General features: G+C 45.1%; 1 protein-coding gene across 1 annotated transcript in view; it reads left to right on the top strand.

The window, feature by feature from the left end:
- NRP2 (neuropilin 2) overlaps window positions 1-21,260 on the top strand; it is a 132,634-nt gene that overhangs the window by 23,722 nt on the left and 87,652 nt on the right. The window contains exon 3 of the mRNA XM_007934867.2: window positions 15,874-16,055. Coding sequence (XP_007933058.1) covers window positions 15,874-16,055 — 182 coding nt within the window. The remainder of the gene's footprint in view (window positions 1-15,873; window positions 16,056-21,260) is intronic.

The raw sequence follows: 21,260 nt of genomic DNA, 5'->3' as shown, positions 1-21,260 counted from the left end.
GGGTGTCTTGAGCCCAAGAGGTACCCTCATGTTGATCGTTCATAACATTACTACAGATGTACTGCCCACCGAGCCAAAGACATATTCTGATTCCCCCAAGGAACTGATGAGCAGTAATCCTTTTCTGTATTGCAACAACCCTTCTAATGACAGCAACAGATCCACCTCGAGGTACATGGTGAAATAAATGGAAAGAGTCCTGCTAACGAGAACTCAGCTGGCAGCTGACCCTACGCTCGCCAACCTTGACCAAGGACTCCACCCAACAAATTCAGCTTGCTGAAGAAATGGGAGAAAAAAAACACAAAACCCCAGATTGTTCTCCACCTTCCACCAAGGTTAAAGGGCAGTAAGGCCAACAATTATTTTGGGCACTTTGTTTTTAAATATGCAATGTTGGGATTGTGATTGTCCCAATGCAAGCTTCGCTGTAGATGTCCTTCTTAACAATGCATTTTATCTTCTGACTGAGGAAATCACTTGAGATTTTATAATGCACAATCCCACTTGTTCTGCCTTTCAACCCTGGCACCTTCTCTGAACCCAGAGATCCCAAAGGGCTGGCATCTTACCCCATGTAACTCCATGTAATCCTCCCATCTAATTACACTGGGTGAGAGTCTGTCTTAAGAAATTCAGTGGGAGCTCCAGTTGTGGAAGGGATAAAAAAGAGAGGAGAAATAAACCAAGTAAAGAAATCAGACTTTTCTAAAAAGGGATATATGTATTTTTCTATAGTCATGGGTCCTATAGAAAAATAATATACAAATATTCTGGGTTTAGGTTTTTTTTTTTTTTTTTTTTCCTTTTTAGTGCCAGGAAGACATAACCCTTTGGATTAAGAGAGACTCAGGATAATTGAATTCCATTCTCCTACTTCTCCCTAGATAAATCATCTGAGGAAGAAAAAGTATGTATCAGCCGCCCTTATCTTTCCTTCTAGAAAAGAGCTTCCATAATCGCCCTTCATAATGGGTCCTAGTTCTCACAGCTTATTGCCATTGATTGCAAAGTAGATGGTTGTATTTCATTTACATAATCAACACTTTTTTTCCTGGAAGGAAATTCCCTGAAAAGTGTTAGCTGGGTCAAAATAAAATTTAAGCACAAAATGAAGAAGGAAGAAAAATATGTTAGTTGGGCACTTAGGTTTTGGATGGACAAGAAGGGACTCCCATGTGATAAAGGAAAGTCATGTTGATATTTTATGCCCTTTTCCCCTCACTTGGTAGCCAAGCATCCTGGCAGTCTTTCTCTATATTTTTCTGCCGTGTCCCACTAGAGACTCAACAGTATGTTTGTAGGTGGTTTGTAGGAACTGTCGGTTAGACAGTAATACCAATTGAAAACCATTTGCTGTAGAGTCAGCTCTAATTCATGGCAGCCTCATGTATGTCAGAAGAGAACTGTCACCTACAGGGTTTTGATTGGTGAGTTTTTTTTTAAAGGTAAATTGTCAGGCCTTTCTTTGAAGGGGCCTCTGAACAGACTCAAACAGCCAACCTTTCAGTTAGCAGCCGAGTGCATTAATCATTGGCATCACCCATGGACTCCTAGGCAATGATGTTATTGTTGTTAGGTGCCATCGAGTGGGTTCTGACCCATGTTCAACAGAATGAAACATTGCCCTGTCTGGGTCAGCCTCACAATCATTGCTACAATAGACAATAATAAACCAAAAGACCAAACTCACTGCAATAGAGTCAGTTCTGACTCATAGTGACCCCCACTGAGTTTCCAAGGCTGTAAATCTTTACAGAAACAGACTGCCTCATCTTTCTTCTGTGGAGTGGCTGGTGGGTTCAAGCCACTGACCTTTGGTTGGCAGCCAACCAAAACCACACTACCAGAGCTTCTTATAGGTGATAATAGCAAACATTTATTGCACTCACATCATGAATCAGGAGATACATTAAGAACTTTCAGTGTTTATGTTTAACTCTCACAACAACCTTGTGGGACTGTTATTCCCATTTTACAGATGGGCATATCGAGGACCTGAGAGATCACACAGATAGTAATGGTAGGACTGGGATTTTGGAAACAAATTGAGGCCGTTGGTTTTTCATATCTCTTTCAACTTTTCTCCCCCACCAAAACTGGCTTCTTATACCTGTGTCAGTGGAGAGCTGGTGTCACAGTGCCTTAGGCATTTTACTGCTAACCAGAAGGTTGCTGGTTCAAACCCACCAGCTGCTCCAAGGAAGGAAGATGTTGTTGTTGTTGTTCTTGTTTTGCCCTCGAGTCGGCCCCGACTCATAGTGACCCCTCCTTGGGTTTCCGAGGCAGTATCACTACAGAAGTAGGATTGCCCGAAAGGAGGGAAGATGGGGCAACCTATTTGTGTAAAAATTGACTGCCTCGGAAACCCAATGGGTTCACTATGAATCAGAATTGACTCGATGGCAGTGAATGTACCTGTGTCAATCTGCCAAAGAGCTGTCATTAGTGGTCCCAGTGCTTAGGTATTCAGGGCCTCTCTGATTTCTTTAGATATCCTTGACAAGCCTTTTCTTTTCCTTTTCTCTTTTTTATTCCTTTCTTTGCCTCTTCCTGCCATGTGGTCACCTCCGGATTCCGGCAGGGCAGTCAAGGAGAGAGAGAGCTTTCTGTGTCTTTAAATACAAAGCTGGATGACTCTCAGTCAATAGTCTCTGTCTGCCTTTCTGTCATCCCCTTCTACCCACCCCGTCCCCCCCAACCCTTTCAAAGTCCCTGCCATCCCCACCACCACCTTCACTCTCCATCTGGAATCAGAAGTGAGAGCTGTAATAGAGTGTCAGCGGAAGTAATTGATTCCTCACACGGAGAGAATTCTCCTGCCTTGCGTGTCAATGGAGCTGAACCAGAGTCTTGGAGGGTGAGCGAGACGTGTAAACAGTCCATGGCTGAGCCGTCAGGGTGAAGCTAGACACAGCGGAGAGTGAGTGCGAGGGAAAACGGCGGAACAAATAATTGTTTTATTGGAAGGGAAAGAAGTAAATAATATTTCAGCCCAGGAATTGGCAGTTTGAAAGAAATGGTTGAGAGCTAGTTGCTGAAGGACTCATGGTGCAGGTTTTAACCCAAGAGCTTTTCTTTGTCTCGGGGTAGGAGGTTTCCTCCCCACGCCCCCTCCCCTCTCCCATTATCATCATTATTATCATTAAAATAATTATTGTAACAATTACAGTTGATGAGACCTCAGGTTTATAGAGCACCTTTCATCTAAAAGTTCAAAGTGATTTATGTATGTGTCATCCCTTTGAGAGTGGTAGGAGGATAAGACAGTATTATTATTATTATTTTACTTTTAGTCTTACCGTTGGGAAATTGAGGCACAAGCAAACACAAGATTTAGCCTAAGCCAAAGGGCTGGCTCTTGGGTTAAAGCTTGACTCCTCTTCTAGAAATTTCTACTTCTAGGCTCTCCCTCATCCGCAGGCCTTTATCCTTTGGGCTCCCACAGCTCCTCCCTGGCACTAATGCTTCCTCCCACACTGCTGGCTGCTGCAATATGGTGGCCATCTAGCCAGCTAGCAGCAAACAGCCTGCTTATGGCTATAGGACAAAGAAACGCTCTTCGGGGTCAGAGTCACACTGCTCCCATCTTGTCTGGAGACTTCCAGCAACCTGATTCCCTTTCCTGTAGAAGCTGGTGTCCTTTCTAGATCTGTTTCTGCAAGATCTGGTGAGCCTTCAGCCAAGAACACCCAACATTCATAAATATCTGCTGTTTCCAATAAACCTCCACCAGTTCTTTCAGAATTGAAGGGGCATTTCTGTGATGGGAGAAGTGAATGCTTTAATATGCACTGTGTGTGCTGGGTTGCTTTTGCACTGGGTACAGCCACAAAGCCTTCAAAATCCAACTGCTGAAAGCGTAGTGACGGAGTGGTGGCATGAGAAGCGGAAGCAGTTCCAGTTGACTAGCCACTGAGTGCTATATTCAGAATCTCCACCCTGGCGTGGCTGCAGCCCCTTCCTGCTTAAGACATTAGTGCAGGCCCATCACTTCCACACCATGGGACTTTTGCACAGCAGTGACAAGTTTGCCCTGGAGCCTGGAGGAGCTCCAGGCTCTGTAACCTGAAGCTCTGAGTGAATGGAACCCAAGAAAAGGACCCATCACACCTGCCACCAACCTGCAAACTGTCCTCTGCTGGGATTTCTACATGGCACATTTTTCAGACAAGTTTTGTGTTTTCCAAATTCTGTTTTGGAGACTGAATGCCAATAAAGAGGGATAGAAAAATGGCCAGGAGCCAAAATCCCTGGAAAAACAAAAAGGACGTTGCTGATACAGTAATTGACTCCCTGGTGCCCATACACCTCCGTTCCCAGCAGGCTTCCATTTTCTGGACGGATGGGAATATTATGACTTGCTCTGCATGGACCCTTGGAGAGATAGGGTTAGGAAGCACCTGTCCAGGATGGACCTGTTCACCTGGCAGAGTGAAGGACCACCATCAGCACACCACAGCCAAGTGTGGAGGGGACTGGCCCCTGATGTCCCTTCAGGCTGCCGGTTGCTTTATCCCCCTTGAAGTCAGCCCTGAGAAGCATAGGGGTCTGGTCCCTGTTCCCGTTCATGAGGTGACTTCACACTGAGGCATGAGAGTTTGACTGATCCAGCCAAGCTTAGGACAGTTGAGTATAAGAGTCTCTGGCACTGCTAAGATTCACATTGACACCCAAGGACCAGTCTGCTGGGGGTCTATTTGAGCTGCTACTGCCACCTCCAAGGAAAACCAACTGGAATTAAACTATGGGCCATTCTTACCTTCTTCCTACTCTGGTATCATTACAAAATACTACCAAGGTGACCTTTAAGTGGATGGCAGAGGGTGAGGATTTCTTCAGTGTGAACAGCAGACAGAGGTCCCCAAGTGGTGCAAACGGTTTGTGCTCCACTGCTAAATTGGAGCTCTGGTAGCATAGTGCCTAAGGCACTTGACTGCTCACCAGAAGGCTGGCGGTTCAAACCCACCAGCCACTCCTCGGAAGGAAGGTTGGGCAATCCTACTTCCGTAGTGATACTGCCTCGGAAACCCAAGGAGGGGTCACTATGAGTTGGGGCCGAATCGACGGCAAACAACAACAACAACAGCTAAACTGAAAATCCGCAGTCTGAACCCACTTTCTGGTAGCACTGCAGGAAAAAAGGCCTGGCTATCTGCTTCCGTAAAGACTGCAGCCAAGTAAATGCTGTAAAGCCAATTCTGCTCTGCAACAGAGTCAGAATCAGCAGAATGGCAGCCGGTAACAGCAGACAGGAGAAAGCCCCAACAGTCATGCTGAAAACAACCTGCCCCAAACCTTGAACTTCCCATTGACACGGGTTGCCTAGAAAATCCTTCCTTATATGAGCAACTGTATCCATCCAAGCCTGTCTCCAGAGGGCCTGCTCACTTAGGAGCTAAGCAGAGCCGGGGCCCTATGGCCTGAGGAATGTGCCTGGTGAGGAGTCAGGTCTGGCACTGAGAGGGATGCAAGGTTCCATCGGAGGGTCACAGGAGACGTGGTGGGGACTTTGTTGTGTGCCCTTAATTCTCTGGAAGTTCACCTCAGTGAGACTTATCAGACACCCTGTCTGGAGCAGCCTCCTTCCTCACAGTTGCGAGGCATTCTTGGCAGCCTGCTTCAGGAGGAACAATGAGCTCGGCGGGGCTGCTCCATCATCCCGGGGCTTCTGCAGAAAAACAAGCAGCAATTATAAATAGATGTTATTTGTAGTTTCCATTTGCTTGCCTTCAAGGTTTTCTGGAATAATTCTTCCAGTTTGTTTTCAGTTATTCTCCCCTCATACTTCCTTTGCTGGGTGGTCAGATTTCCTCCCTTCTGAAGAGCCCTGGTGACCCTGGATGTGAAGGGATTGTGAATAAGAAACTCAAAATATCAAAGATTTGTGGTGGGAAGAAATGAGGGAGGAAAATGAGGCCTCCAAGAGCCACCATTAAAAAGGCACCTGGCACCGAGGCAAATACCCAAACAATCGCAGAGTTTGGGAATCGTGTGAGGCCTTGGAGTTAGATAATGATAATAACGCTAATCGCAGAATAACAACTGACATCGATCTATCGAGCATCCACTGTGCTAGGTGCTAAGCCATTGATGTACCTTAACTTAAATGATTGTGAGGTTGAGTAGATTGCTCTTCATGACAGTGGTGAGAACTGGCAACAGAGGTCTGATTTGAACCCAGCCAGGCTGGCCAGTTCCAGAGCGTGGGCTCTGAAACATGACTTTGGAGTAAAAATCTCCAAAATGCAAGTTCACTGAAGCACTGTTGATGGGTTTGTGCAGAAAGGAGGTTTTTAGAAGCAACCCTCTAGCACCAAGGTTGGGGGCATTGACATGAACTGTCTCTAACTTACGACTTTTCATTTTGTCCTCACATGTTTGGTTTCCAAAGCCCCATGGCATTTAATGCTTCACTCCCTGCAAACACTAACCAGTATCTATGAGGCACTTCTAATGGTCTGGTGCCTGTTAGGCCTGAATGTACCTTCTCAATCCTTCCAACCATCCATGAGGTGGGGGGTATTATTATTTCCATTTTATTGATGAAGAAACTGAGGCTTAGAGAGGTTAAGTAATTTGTCTGTAGGCGCACCACTAGTGAGTACCCACTAGGTCGGTTTGCCAACAAAGCCCACACTATACCTCTCTGCATACATAGTATCATAATAGACAAATATGTTTCTGTGTTAACAGCGGCTTAAGATTTTTTTGTTGTAGATCCCTTCCCTAGGGAAATGTGCATATACACAAACATGGCAGAATTTCTGCATATACTTATAGAGGTTTCCTAACCTACTGAAACTCACTTATGGATCCTACTGGAAATCCATGGGCTGAGGAATATATGCTCTAGATGAAATTTTAAGAGCTTATAAATATACAGGATACAGTTTCCTCACTCTGTGGGCCATATGTTCACATATGGGTATGTATGTGGTTATAAAAATACCACACTTACAAACATTAATGTGTTATCCCATCTGAATACTCACAAGCTAGATTTCTACTGGGTGAGTCTTGAAACCATGAATGCCAAATCTACTCACTGATTCAATTGGTGATTTGTTTATGCGTTTTGGCAAGTCTTTGAGTTCTTATCTAAACAAACAAACACAACACACACACACAAAAGAGCAAGATTCTGTTAAGTCTCTTGTATACCATATGGCCATTTTGTGAAAACTTGAGGCCAAGAGGTTTCTTTATACCTGGTACTTTCTAATGCTTTTGTGCTGTGGCAATCTAGTATTTGATTGTTCTCAGATCTCATGCAACAGTGAGTCAAAGGAACATGACCCAAATATATGCTGCCTACAAGAGACATACCTTAGGCACAAAGACACAAATAGGTTGAGAGTGAAAGGGTGGAAAAAAATATTGCATGTAAATAGTATTCAAAAGAGAACTGGCCTGGGGATATTAACAACAGTGAGGCAAAGGAGAAGTTAGATCTGTGTGTCCTGGACTGAGACTGCCTGGCTCTGACCTGTCCTTGTCATACGACCTTGGGCATTTCTCTTGACCCATCGGAGCCCCAGTTTCTGCATCTGCAAATGAATCCTAATCTAACAGGGCCTGGTGTGAGATTCAGTAAAATTACATATAAACCCAGGGCCTTGTCCACATAGTACATGCTCAATAAATGTGAGCTCATTCCATTGAGATACCAGTTAAAGTCAGTTGCTGGACGTTGATTCTGATTGATAGTGAGCAACCGCTTGTGTGTCAGAGGAGAACTGTGCTCCCGAGTGTTTTCAGTGGCTGATTTTTCAGAACTAGATCACCAGCCCTTTCTTCTGAGGCACCTTTGGTTGCACCCAAACCTTCAACCTTTAGGTTAGAAGCTGAGCATGTCAACCATCTACACCACCCAGGGACTCTATGAAACCAAACCAAACCCACTGCCATCAAGTCTGTTCTGACTCAATGCAACACTACAGGACAGAGGAGAACTGCCCCATGGGGTTTCCAGGGCTGTCATCCTTATAGGACAGATCACCAGGTCTTCCCTCCCGTGGTACACCTGGTGGGTTCAAACTACTGACCTTTTCAGTTAGCAGCTAAGCCAAGCGCTTAACTGCTGTGCTACCAGAGCTTCTTGACAAAAACTCCATACCAGCTTCTATTTAAATGGATGGTATTGATGAAAAGGAGAAACCCAAAGAAATAAAATTTGATTCTTAAAAACCCCACCCTCCATAAAGGCGGGGCATCAACAGTGAGCCCAGAAGCAGGCTGCCTGGCTTTGGGGACTGTACTAGCTGGGGAACTCAGCACTGTGCAGACCTACCGCTCAGCCTCTGGGCATCTGGGGCAGCTGCTGCTTTGGGGAGAAGAACATGACAGTGTTGTTTTTCTCTCATATTTTCCCTGCAGGTTTTAATATAAAGATTAATAAGACAGCATTTGTAGACATCTTTGAGCTTCCTGGAAGAAAAGCACTCCAGGAGGCGATAAATTCTGTGGCCTGGATAATCTACTCATGAAATATGGAACTTTGAAAGTGTGAGAAAAATCTCAAATCACTTTGACAGCATTTTAATTATAGTTGATTTGTTTGCCGCTAATAGTGAAAATGCTGTCAGCATGATTTGAGATGTTTCTTCCATTCAAAATGTTATATTTCATGTTTTTGAGTCACGAGGCAACATTTTGGTTTCTACATACAGCCAGAATAGCTCAGTGAATGTGTTGCAACACAATGGCAGCGGGTATAAAACGGACCAAATGTAACAGCAACCCCCACCCCTAGAAGTCACCAACCAACAGTGCTTTTTCTTCACAGATAGCACCAATGTCAGTTCCCTCATTCAGTTACTCACTCAAAAAAAGTTAGGGAGCCCTACCCTGTGCCAGGGCACCAGGTGATACTACAGATTCTGAAGCGAAAAGGTAAGGTCCTTCCTTTCATGGTGCGTACTGTCTAGTGCAGGAGGTGGATTATGAACAAATAAAGAAGCCTATCAGCAAGAAGTTACAGATGATCGTAACAGCTGCAGAGGAAATAACAGGATGTTGAGAAATATAATAAAGGCTTGCCATCTGGGGGAGGATGGTCAGGGAAGGCCTCTCTGAGGACATGATATTGCACTTAGGCCTGAAGTAGGTGAAGGAATCGGCCCTGGAAAGAGAATATTGCAGGCAGGTGCAGTGGTTAAGTGCTAGTTGCTAACCAAAAGGTTGGAGGTTCAATCTTACCCAGAGGTTCTGAGGGAAAGACCCGGTGATCTATAGAGATTACAGCTGAGAAAACCTTGTAGGTCAGTCACATGGGGTTGTTATGAGTCAGAATCAACTTGATGGCACCCCAAAACAACAACATTGCAACAGCAAGTGCAAAGGTTTGGGGGCTGGAAAGGGTTTGGTGTGTACGTAGTGTGATGGCTTACATATTTCATGCTACAAGCAGCATGAAAGAAAGCATAGCCTGGTCGGCAAAAATGATGACCCAGGACGTGGCCACAGGTATTCTGATTTGTAAATCCAAATCTCAAGGAACGGCTGACCCAAAACCCAGTTGTCACTGAGTGGGTTTCAACTCATGGTGACCCCCTGAATGTCAGAGTGGAACTGTGCTCGCAGGGTTTGCAGTTTCTCAGTAGCGTATTAGGCCTTTCTTCCAAGACATCTGTGGGTAGACTTGAACCCCCAACATTTTGGTTAGCAGTGGAGTGCATTAACCATTTGCCCCAGTCCAGCTCTCCTACTGAGAGCACCTATGATACAGTTATGTCCTCACAAGCAGTTCCATGTGACATCCACAAAAGTGTTGCTCTTACTGTGCTGTTATGTGCCATCGAGTCGGACCCAACTCATAGCAACCCCTCCTTAGGTTTCGAGGCAGTATCACTACGGAAGTAGATTGCCCAATCTTCTTTCCAAGGAGTGGCTGGTGGGTTTGAACCGCCAGCCTTTGGTTAGCAGTCAAGTGCCTTAGGCACTATGCTACCAGAGCTCCACCAAAGGTAGTCTCTGGTATTACGCCACCTTGATGAAGGTCATGGGCTTGGTGGGTCTTCTAGCACCATCTAATTTGGTTACCTTGGCCTTTGGTGCCCTTCTGGGAAGGATAAGCTTGAATAGACTTATGGAAACTAGAAAATCTCTTTTCATGTTTGCCTAGTGATGAGAGGAAGAGATGAGATTGTTGCTTTTTTCATCTCTCTCCTGTGGATGCTTAAAATTAATTTTACCGCCAGGATTCCCACACCCTAAATGTGGATTTGGGGAGAGAAATTTTAGACTTTGAACTTGAGAGAGAAAGTACAGAAGGCGTTCTCTAGACAAATGCTCAACATGCAGATGTCGGAATCTGTGAGGAGAAAAGTAAAAGGGGCGCTCGGGGAACGATTTTAGAGAGAAAAAAGAACCGGGAGCAGAGATGGCTACTTCAGCTCAGGAAAAATAAATAAATAAATAAAAGGTAGTGTTAAAGCTTTGCAAGGAATTTTTTCATTTGAGAGAGATTATGAATAATGAAATGCAAACACGGTAGTTAATATGTCTGTTAGCTGGTTTATGTTTCCATCTGGAAAATGAATAATGTGTTCTAAGGGGAGCAGCTTTTCAGGTTAGCCTGCTTGACTGTGGTTGGGGGGAGCTCTGAGTTTGTACTCCAGATTCCTTGACCAAATAAACACTGAAGACTAGATGCTAGATGCAAAGCCATATTTATTCTAAGGCCACAAACTTCCAAAGCCTCTGCTGAGCTCTTCACAAATTAACCTGACAACACTGAAATTTCTAAGGAGATTTACTCCAGCTGTAGCAAATCCCTAATAATAAAAAAATTTCCCCAAATGAGTCAGTCGCACAGGAGGTAAATGAGACATTCTGTGTGAAGTCAGCGTGTCATTGGAGTGTACCCTTTGTACCAAAAGCCCAGCCAGGAGTTCATGTGGTTAAGCGGGGTTTGTCCGCAGGGCAGAAGCAGGGCACTGAAGGGAGGGGATTTCAGCCTGTGGATGGGAACTCTGAGTCGCTTCCCCCTTAAGCAAACCTGATAGGAAAATCCAGTTTTTCTAAGGAGTCTAAGTAAGGGCTGATAATTTGCTTCATAAAAGGATTCACTGAGGGGTCTTTTAAATAACAAGCTCGGAGAGAAAAATTTTAATAGGAATGATTTATGTAAAACTTAAAAAAAAACACAAAACACCTGGATCCTTTCACTATCTGTGTTGGTAGGTGTGTAAGAATGCATTTGTAGCTGGCCTTGTTACAAAAAAGGCTTTGAGGCAGTGGCACAATGGTTAAGTGCTCAGCTGCTAACCAAAAGGGCAGTGGTTCCAACCTATCAGCCCTTTGTGAACTTAAAGACCTGGTGATCTGTTCCTATAAAGATTATAGCCTAGGCAACCCTATGGACATTTCTACCCTGTCCTATAGAGTTGCGATGAGTCTGAATCAACTCTCAACATCTATTGAGTAGATTGAGGTATGATGTAGGAAGCTCTGGTGGCTTAGTGCCTAAGGCATTTGACTGTTAACCAGAAGGCTGGCAGTTCAAACCCACCAGCCACTCCTCAGAAGGAAGGTTGGGCAATCTACTTCTGCAGAGATACCTCCTTGAAAACCCAAGGACGGGTCGCCATGAGTCAGATCTGACATGACAGCAGGGGGTTTGGTTTTTGGTTTTGTAGATAGGACGTAAGTTGGGTAGCCCTGCCCCACTGCTGATTCTGTTAATCCCCTAAATTACTCTTTGGACAATTAGGCAACCAGATAAAACCCTCCCACTTCTCATAAAGAAGCCAAAGGGATTTCAGGGCTTTTCCTTATCCTTCCCGAATTTCCTAGAGAAATTGGTAACAACTATCTGATGAGCTTTTGAAAAAAAACAAATGGAGCATGCATTGAGCATGTGCCTGTGCCTGGCCCTCCTCTCAGTGCTTGGAGGCGGGGTCTCGTTTAATCTTCACTCTGGCGTTCTGGATGAGGAGGATGCTGCTGTTGCTGAGCTTGCTGCGTCTGCTGAAACATGAGAGCGGAATGATTGTTCTCAGCTCTTCTACTTTCAATCGCATATTCACAGAAGCAGCTTTACTTTATATATTTTGGTTTATTAAGTCAATGCAGGATCATCACAAACAATTCCGATAATAGAAAAGAGTAAAGAAAAAAAGGAAAAACATTGTCCGTTTTCCACCACCCAGATATCTCACCACTGGTAATATTTTAATATATAGTTTTTCAGGCTTTTTTCTGTACGTACGTGCAAGAAACACACACATATACAAACACACACATATACATATGTATATGTATGTATGTATATGTGTGTATGTACACACATGTACACACATATACATATGTACATGTTGTTGTTGCTGTTATGTACCGTCCAGTCGGACCTGACTCATAGTGACCCCTCCTTGGGTTTCTGAGGCAGTATCACTACGGAAGTAGATTGCCCCATCTTCCTTCCGAGGAGTGGCTGGTGGGTTTGAACCGCCAGCCTTCTGATTAGCAGTCAAGTGCCTTAGCCACTATGCTACCAGAGCTCCCACATATGTACATACACATACATATATGTATATGTGTGTGTGTGTTATTGTTTGATGCTATCCAGTCAATTTTGACTCTTAGCAATCTGTTTCTATAAACATTATATATAGTCTAGAAAAACACTATGGGGCAGTACTATGGACCCCAGTCCCATGGGGTCATATGACATATACACACACATAATATATACACACATTCATATATATACACACATTTTTATCTGCTTTTTAAATAGTATATCATGGACATTTTTCCATTAAAAACAAAAAATGTAGACCTATAGTACTATTTATTATAAATGCAGATTATTCCATTTTCTTACGAGCTCTGGTGGTACACTGGTTAAAGTATTCAGCTGCTAATCTAAAAATCAGCAATTTGAACCCACCAGCCACCCTGAGAGAGAAAAATGTGGCAGTCTGCTTCCGTAAGGATTTACAGCCTGGATACACCCTGTGGGGCAGTTCTAGTCTGTCCTGTGGGGGCACTCTGAGGTGGAATTGACTTAGCAGCATGTTTCCATTTTCCAAATATGTCACCACTTAGTTTTCATGCCCCTTATTATTGGACATTTAGGCACTGAGCTATTATAAAGAAAACATCTTTTCACTTTTTATATGCTTTTATAAACAAAAATGTAAATATACCTTTGCAAAATTGTCTGATTATTTTTGAAGGAAAAACCCCTAGAATTGGGCTTGCTGGGTTAAAGGCTATGTGTATATTAATGTCACATTTTGGCGAAATGCCCTCCAAGATGTTTGACAGATTTACTGCTGTGAATATTGCACCTCTGCTCACTCAGTCGTGGAGGGAGTTGCTTCTGCTGCCCATGGCTCAGACTCCTTCCCTCAGAAGCAGGTGTGAGTCCCTGGGTGGTACAGTTGGTTAATGTGGTTGGGGGCTAACCAAAAGGTGGGGATTCCAGTTCACCTCAAGGGCCTTGGAAGGAAGGCCTGGCAATCTACTTCCGAACAACCAGCCATTGAAAACCCTGTGGACCGCTCTGACCAACACAGGGTGGCCATGATTCAGAGTAGACTCCACAGCCACTGGTGATCATGCTATGGATAACAGTTCACATTTATCAGGCACACACCAAGTGCCAGGTTGTGTGATAAACTTGTGTATAGATTAGATTAGAATTACATAATTTCATTCTTACCACAACTCTGTGAGAAGGGTTCTAATGCCCCCAATTTACTCTGTCACCCCAATTCTGTGGCTCAGAAAAGTTAAGTGATTTGCCTTAGGGTATCCAGCTAATAAGTAGCAGAACTGGGATCGAAATTCGGCTCTGTCTAATTCTAGAATTGGGGCTCTTCTGCCCAGAAACATGAATTCCCTACTTCAGGTGAATTAGGTCAAGTCTGATCAATGAGTATAGGTGACAGTGTATCTCAGCCTTTGAGCACAGTGTGAGCATCATTACTCAAAGCAAAGTGACCGGGCAGCCATGATCACCTCATGTGGAAACAGCAAGGAAGTCTTTTCCAGGGGGTTCAGGGAGTTTCCTCTGAGAATGAAGTAAGTGTCTTTTCACTTTTGTTTTGAAAGTGAGGAACCACAGGGGTAAGTCAGCATCATGTCCCACAGTGAAATCACCGACCTAACCAGATTCCCCCACCCCCACTGCCTTTCTCCACCTCTCCGGAGCACCAGGGGCAAAGCTTTGCCTACCTCTTCTCGTCCAGACTCTAACCAACTTCAGCACTTCTTTTGACTGGAGGACTCCAGCCCTCTGGGGTCGAAGAATGAACTCATGCTGGCCCACTCCTTATGCTTCCTTTGCAGGTCTATTTATTTGGAAGTGGCTGAGCAATCTGAAATATGGCTCCCGGGGACTGAAGTGAGGCCTCAGGCCACTGCGGTTTAAAGAAGCCATTTCTTCTGCAGGCAGCCAGCTCCCACAGCCCCTGCATGCGTGACAGGAGCTGGCGGGCAACATCCCAGGAGTGTAGCATTTCCTACCCTTCTCTTTACCCTTAAGGAAGAGATTTGTTACATGTTGTTTTAACAGGTTGATGCAAAATAAATAAACAGAGAGGGAGGGAGAAGGAGATGGATGGTTTTCTGTAAATAATGTTACCGTGGCCAGCAATCTGGAGGGAGCTGGTGGGGAATAAGTTTCCCACCTAAGCAGTTGTGACAGGAGTATTAACTGAGGTTGAGGAGGGGCACACAAACACAGCACGACGAAGACTGCCAGAGCTCATACCAAAGCTGAAAAACGTGTGTCTGCAAGCGTAAAATGGTATATTCTGGGCGCACCATCCCACGTACCTAGCCAGGGATGTCTTTGAGGTGTCTGGCCTCCTCACCCCCAGCCTATTCCACCTTATGAATTGAATGTAGACCTCAGCTGAGGGAACCAGCCTGCTCCGCCTCTTGCTGAGACTAATAGTTCTGTACTCAGAGATGCTGGGTCCCTAGGGATCCACCCCCTGCTTTTGGAGAAAGGGTTTTATTGCCTTATCTAATATGATGCTGATTCCTTTTAAAGAACATGCTGTCGACTAGATACTGCTGATGTGAACTTCCCAGAGTCATCTCAGGAAGGGATGTAGCCCATGGTTGAGGGGTCCTTGTCACTAAGAAAGATAAGAGGGGATGGCCCAGGGGAAATTTTCCCTGCAGGGCAGGAAACTAAGCGAGTATCTCTCACACCTCCCCTGTGGGCCTGGCACGGTGCCATGCACCTTGAATCTATATTCTCATCCATCACCACCCTAACCCTCATCTTACAGACAGAGCAAGTGAGGCTCAAAGGGGTTAACAGACTTGGAAGGACACAGAGCTAAGAAGGTCCTGAGAGTCAGAGAGATCATGATAGAAACAAAAATGCTGCTACGGAAGGCAGAAAAAAATGTTTGTTTTGAGGTCTTTGATAGAATGATGCGACTGCTCTTATGTGGGCAAGAGATAAGGCCTTCAAATCCAACTAACATTCACTTCGTGACTTTAATAAAGCCATTCTCCTTCCTATGTCTATTTTTGCCAAGCAAAGCTTAAGTGCCTTTGTTTGTCATTCTGAAACACCTGAATGTCTCTAAGTGAATGGAGAGAGCATCAGCGGGAATAAAGCCATAGCCCTTTTCATCTTGTCATCGTTGTTAGCTGCTATGAGTCGATTCCGCTGCATAGGGGCCCATCATGTGCAGAGCAGAGCTGTGCTTCCATGGGTGTCTGAGGCTGTGACCTTTTGGATGCAGATCACCAGGCCTGTCTTCTGAGGCACCTCTGGGTGGATTTGAACCACCAACCTTTCCAGTAGTGGTCGAGCACTTAAACAGTTGCACCACCTAGGGACGCTTACTTTAAAATGACCTATTCCCATATGTGCCCCTTTGTGTCATCCTCACCTAGGTACGACTTCATTGAGATTCGAGATGGAGACAGTGAATCTGCAGACCTCCTGGGCAAGCACTGTGGGAACATCGCCCCGCCCACCATCATTTCCTCTGGCTCTGTGCTCTACATTAAGTTCACCTCTGACTATGCCCGGCAAGGGGCAGGCTTCTCCCTGCGCTATGAGATCTTCAAGACAGGTCAGTGGCCCTCAGGGGAGACTCAGGAGGTGGGAACTTTTGAGATGAAGATGGAAAATGGCCATATTTGTGTGGCCACAAGGTGTGATGTAAGGGAAGGGTGGGGAACAGTCTCTAGGAGCTTAGACACGACACGTGGTTGTTGGTATGCGCCACTGAGTTGATTCTGACTCATAAGGATCCTATAGAGCACAATAGAACTTCCCTGTAGGGGTTCCTAGGTTGTAATCTTTACAGGAGCAGATCTCCAAGTCTTTCTCCCATGGAGTTGCTGGTGGGTTCTAACTGCCAATCTTTTAGTTAGTAATGAGTGTTTAACCTTTGCACCACCAGGGCTCCAAGATACTTGGGAAGGGTTATAATTGTATTAAACTTGAGCAAGGCACTGACTGCAAGAGAGGATCAAGGTGAACCTGGAGGTACCAGGAAGTGCAAAGCCAGTTTAGCTTATCAACCACCTTAAGAGGTCCAGTTGCAGGGTTAATGCTGGGTACTGCCTGACAGGCAGGCTCAGCGTGGTTTATGGTACCAGCAGAATAAAGGCACCAAATAAATAAAGGGGGGAAAATAGCTTTTAGAAACAATTTGGGTTTTATATGTTTTAAAAAATCAAAATAATCCTCACAGGAAAAAACAAAACTTGGTTGAACTTTCTCACAATTACTACAGGGTTGCAAAATCAGTCTGGGTGTGGGCAAATGACCTCCTCTGACTTCACAAGGGGCAAGAAGGATCAAGATTAATATCAACAGCCCAAAGCTAAGTCCTATGAGGCGGAGTCAGACATGCCACCACTCCAACCTTTTTACCAATTCTGATGCCAACTGTCCCTCCCACGGCACTCTCTACTCTTCTGGGCTCAATAATTCATTGCAGAAGTCACAGACAACACTCATGACTATGAGATTTATTAGGGAAATAACAAGTTACAATTCAGAATGATAACAACTCAGGATACAGTTCTTCAATCAGGACACCTTCTTCTTAGCAGTGCCTCTCTGTGGCCCATGGCCTCTGAGCTCCATGGTCTCTTGATCTCTGCTCTGCTCAGGGAAGTGTTACAAAGCTTTTTAGCTCCTCCAGAAAGTACCTAGAAGCACCCCACTCCACCAGTAAGCCTTGGACCAAAGGCACTCAGCTTTCTTGCTCCATGGGCCCAGTAGCCCACTGTGCTGTCTCCTGCCAAGCCTCCTGCTGCTATTTCTCTGCGTTGCTTCGTGTCATCTCTCACCATCCAAGCTCTCTCTGTCTCCTGGGTGGAGGAGGTTCAGCACAGAGATCTCAAGTCCAAGGACATACCTCACTGCTTGCTCTCCTTCCTTGATGGTAGGGAGATCCCCCCTCTTTCCACCTCTGGGATGGCTCATTTTAAGCCTAGTGGTATGGCAAAACTGACCAATCCCCAGTAGGGTTCCATGTACCTTATTTCCATGGTTACCCACAAGGGTGCCATGCTCCTTATTTACATTATTAGCAAACTGTCCAGTCCCCCTTATGGGCCACAAGCACCTCACATTTGCTTAGTCCCACCCAGTTATCTGGTGGAAGTCACAAAGACCATGGCTAGAAGGGTCATACAAAGCAAACTGCACTGCAATGGTTTAATGTTGCTTTTATTTCAAATGACATGGATTGGAGAGGTATGATCTTGTCAGTGTGCAGAGTCTCTAAAGATTTTACTGTGACCTCTGAAATGGGGTCATACAGTGTCTTTTAAATTCAAATATGGCTCCTAGAAAGTCCCCCTTGGCAATCCATATTTCCTGTGGCATAGTGCCTAAGGCATTTGACTGCTAACCAGAGGCTAGCAGTTCAAATCCACCAGCCACTCCTCAGAAGGAAGGTTGGGCAATCTAGTCCCATAGTGATGATACCACCTTGGAAACCCAAGGAGGGGTCACTATGAGGTGAATAAACTCAGTGGCAGTGAGTCTGGTTTTTTTTGGTCTGATCCATTGAATCCCCACTTCCTAAACCTAAATGAAGCTGACTCCCTCTAAAGCAATTAAAAAGAGCAGAAAGAGAGGCAGAGAAGGCTGCACTTCAAGTTGACTGCTTGATTTCCATTTCGGAAAAACCTGAAACCAGTCAGTTCCAACTCCAGAAGAGAATTGTGCTCCACAGGGTTTCCAGTGGCTGGTTTTCTGGAAGTAGATCACCAGGCCTTTCTTTCAAGGTGCCGCTGGGTGAACGAGAACCTCCACCCTTTTGGTTAGCAGCTGAGTACGTTAATCATTACCATTAGGCCCCTCATAAATGACTTTAGACCCTGAGAATATAGGCCCATGCTTACTCCACGAATGGTATAGAGAACTGTACTCAGTCTACTGCCTGGTATAAGACACTGATTCTGCATCCATACTTGAGCATTCTCTTCGCCTAACATGCATGGGGCTTATTATCTTGAGACTAATGAAGCTTGTCCTCCGGTTCTCCACTCCCGGACCTCAGAGGCTCATGCTCCATCTATGTGTCAGTTTCTCCTCTGTAGCAGCCTAAGTTTTACAACTTGTGAATGGAGTTCTGGTTAAAAGAGAGACTGTCGGCCTTGTCATCGAGAGGCCTGACACCGGCGCCTGTTGAGTTCAGTGTGAGGGGAACTATTCATATATATTTTCTTTTTCACTAAACAATTCTTGAAAGGAAATGGTAGCTGCTGAAAGCACTTTTTATATCCGTGCTGTCTAAATATTTGTTGAATTTGTCTGCCTGAGAACAAGAACGTGCAATCAAATGAAGGGGCGGAGACAGAGGAACTTTGTGGAGCCAAAGGGGGAGCCCCTGCTGCCACAGGGGACAAGGCCCAAGAAAGCCCGTCTGCCACAGAAGCGAGCAGTCTGGGTCATTGTACTTCTAACTCCGAAGAGGCCACAGAGATTGACAGGATCTGTGTAACACCCGGTGGCTCAGCGCTTGTGTGAGGCTCCTGAGTGGCTGAGCCAATATTCCCTTGAGTCCTGTGCCGACCACCATTCAATGCCCTAAAGTTCGGATGGAACACTAACTGTACCATCTTTGGCAAAACAAAAAAGAGAAAAAGTGCTTGTCCTGCTCTAGTGAGAGAGACAGAGGGCAATGGCGGTCTAGTGGGAGAAGTCTTACCGTCCATGCGGGAGACCTGGGTTTGATTTCTAGCCAGTCCACCTCATGCATACCCACCACCCATCTCCAGGGGAGGCTTTTGTTCTACTGTGACAATGAATAGATTTTGGGGGAACTTCCACTGGGACAGACTAGAAAGAAAGACCTAGTGACCAACTTCCAACAACCGGCCAATGAAAACCTTGGGATCACAATGGTCCAATCGGTGACCCACCACGGGGATGGCAAAGGACTGGGCAGTGTTTGGTTCTACTGTGCGTGGGGTTGCCATGAGTTGGGGCCTGACTCAGCCACAGCTAACAACACAGTGGGAGAGGCAGATGTACAAACCCCCAGCAAGTAACAGATGCACGGTAGATGTTGTTGCATGAGTAGATATGTAAGTTGAATGGAAAACTCTAACACAAGGCAGAATAAGCTAAGCCCCAAGTAAAGGTAAGATTAACCTGCTGTGATTAGGAAAATGGTGCAGTAATTGAGTGACTCGACAAGATGGGGAGCACAGCAGCCTGGAGCAGCTACTGGACAGCAAGGTCGTAGGTCCGTAGTGCAAAAGCTGTTATTCAGCCTCCCTGTTCTGACTTGGAAGAAAATAGCTCTAAGCAGGATCTTCCCAGGGAATCGGCTACGGGAAGTAAGAGCAAGGGTGAACAGGACCATTTAAGTTCATCTCTGGTTTCATGCCTCCCAACGTAGTATTTAACAAGGATGACGCCACTTTCTCCAGAAAGCCACAGAAAAAGTGAATGCTAATTCTCTCCATCATGTAAATTTGAACAATGTATGGTGAAAGAAAGTCATCATTCAGCATTGCTGTTTTGAGGGCAGGCTGAGGCAAGATTTCAAAGAGGCCGCAAGTCCACCTAGAAACAATAGTGTTTGGTCGAGGAAGGAGGTTTGAGTGTGGGGAAAGGGGTGACCTGCTTTAGTAACTGAGATGGCCAGTAGGAGGAAGAGATTGCTGTAGAGACACACTCTGCCAACAAGAGCCACACAAGTGAAGAAAATGAGAAGGAAGGCCCCACTTGCCTTCTCAGGGTCACGTACACTCACCACCATGCTGACCCAGACCGACTCTCAGCATGAAAGTCAAACCTCCAGGAAATATACAGGTACACCAGGGTGCAGAATTCTCAGCTGAAATGGAAGATGAGCATTCTGCCAGGTGCCGTGTCCTGCACCCATATTTCTAACCCATGTTTCCATTGTTGGAGTCCTCAGAGAAAATACACAATGTTTATGTCATCCACAGGACATGAAAGAAATGCATGAATATGCTGAAGAAATCCAAACAAACATAACTATGTTTGCTACTTAGATTCATACAGAGAAGGAAGGGGAAAACTGTAAACACAGATATACGCAGTCCTTGGGTCACCCCAGATTACAAATGAGTTCCATTCCTTAGTCTCTAAGTCAAATTTATATGTAAATCTGAACAGTTGGGTACGGTTCATATCTAAAGTCATTTAGTCAAATGTTTGTCTTAGTATATAGTGTACCTTTCTATGCATAAAAAGACATTAAGGAAACACTTCCAAATACACTATAAAACATCTTTAACATATAATACAGTCATAATAATTACATTTTGATGCAAAGTAACCCCCATTTGTTATTTTGAATCATTGTATGTGCCTCAGTAAAATTTTAATATAATAGGCTTTACAGGGGTTGGTTCATAACTTTGGATTGTACTAAGACCCAAGAACTGCCTATACCCAAATAACCTATAGCCATTTCTGGAAGCCTGTGATAGCACATTGCCGTAGTGAGGCCCTCCTGCAAAATGATTCTGAGAGACTAACTCATAATGAAGGTACAGACTGCAGGCATGTGGCTGGAGTGGGAGTTTTCATGTCTGCCTTAAAAGAAATTATTTATAAAAGACTCTGTCTATATTGTATGGAGTCCCTCAGTGGTACAATCAGCTAAGCACTAGGCTACTGCAAAAACGGCAAGGAGGCCACATGTTCTGACCTCCTCTAACCCTACAAGGGGAAGGCAGGATTACCAGCAGTAACCCAAGGCCTATTACTGCAAGGCCAGACATGCTGCCTCCCTCCAGCCCTTTCACCAACCGTTCCTCCCAAGGCACCCACC

Source organism: Orycteropus afer, unplaced genomic scaffold (assembly GCF_000298275.1).
Source record: "Orycteropus afer afer isolate SDZICR_OR568_19922 unplaced genomic scaffold, OryAfe1.0 scaffold00002, whole genome shotgun sequence".
NCBI classification, from domain to species: Eukaryota; Metazoa; Chordata; class Mammalia; order Tubulidentata; family Orycteropodidae; genus Orycteropus; species Orycteropus afer.
Note: the sequence above shows the minus strand (reverse complement) of the source record. Positions and strands in the feature narration are given on the sequence as shown.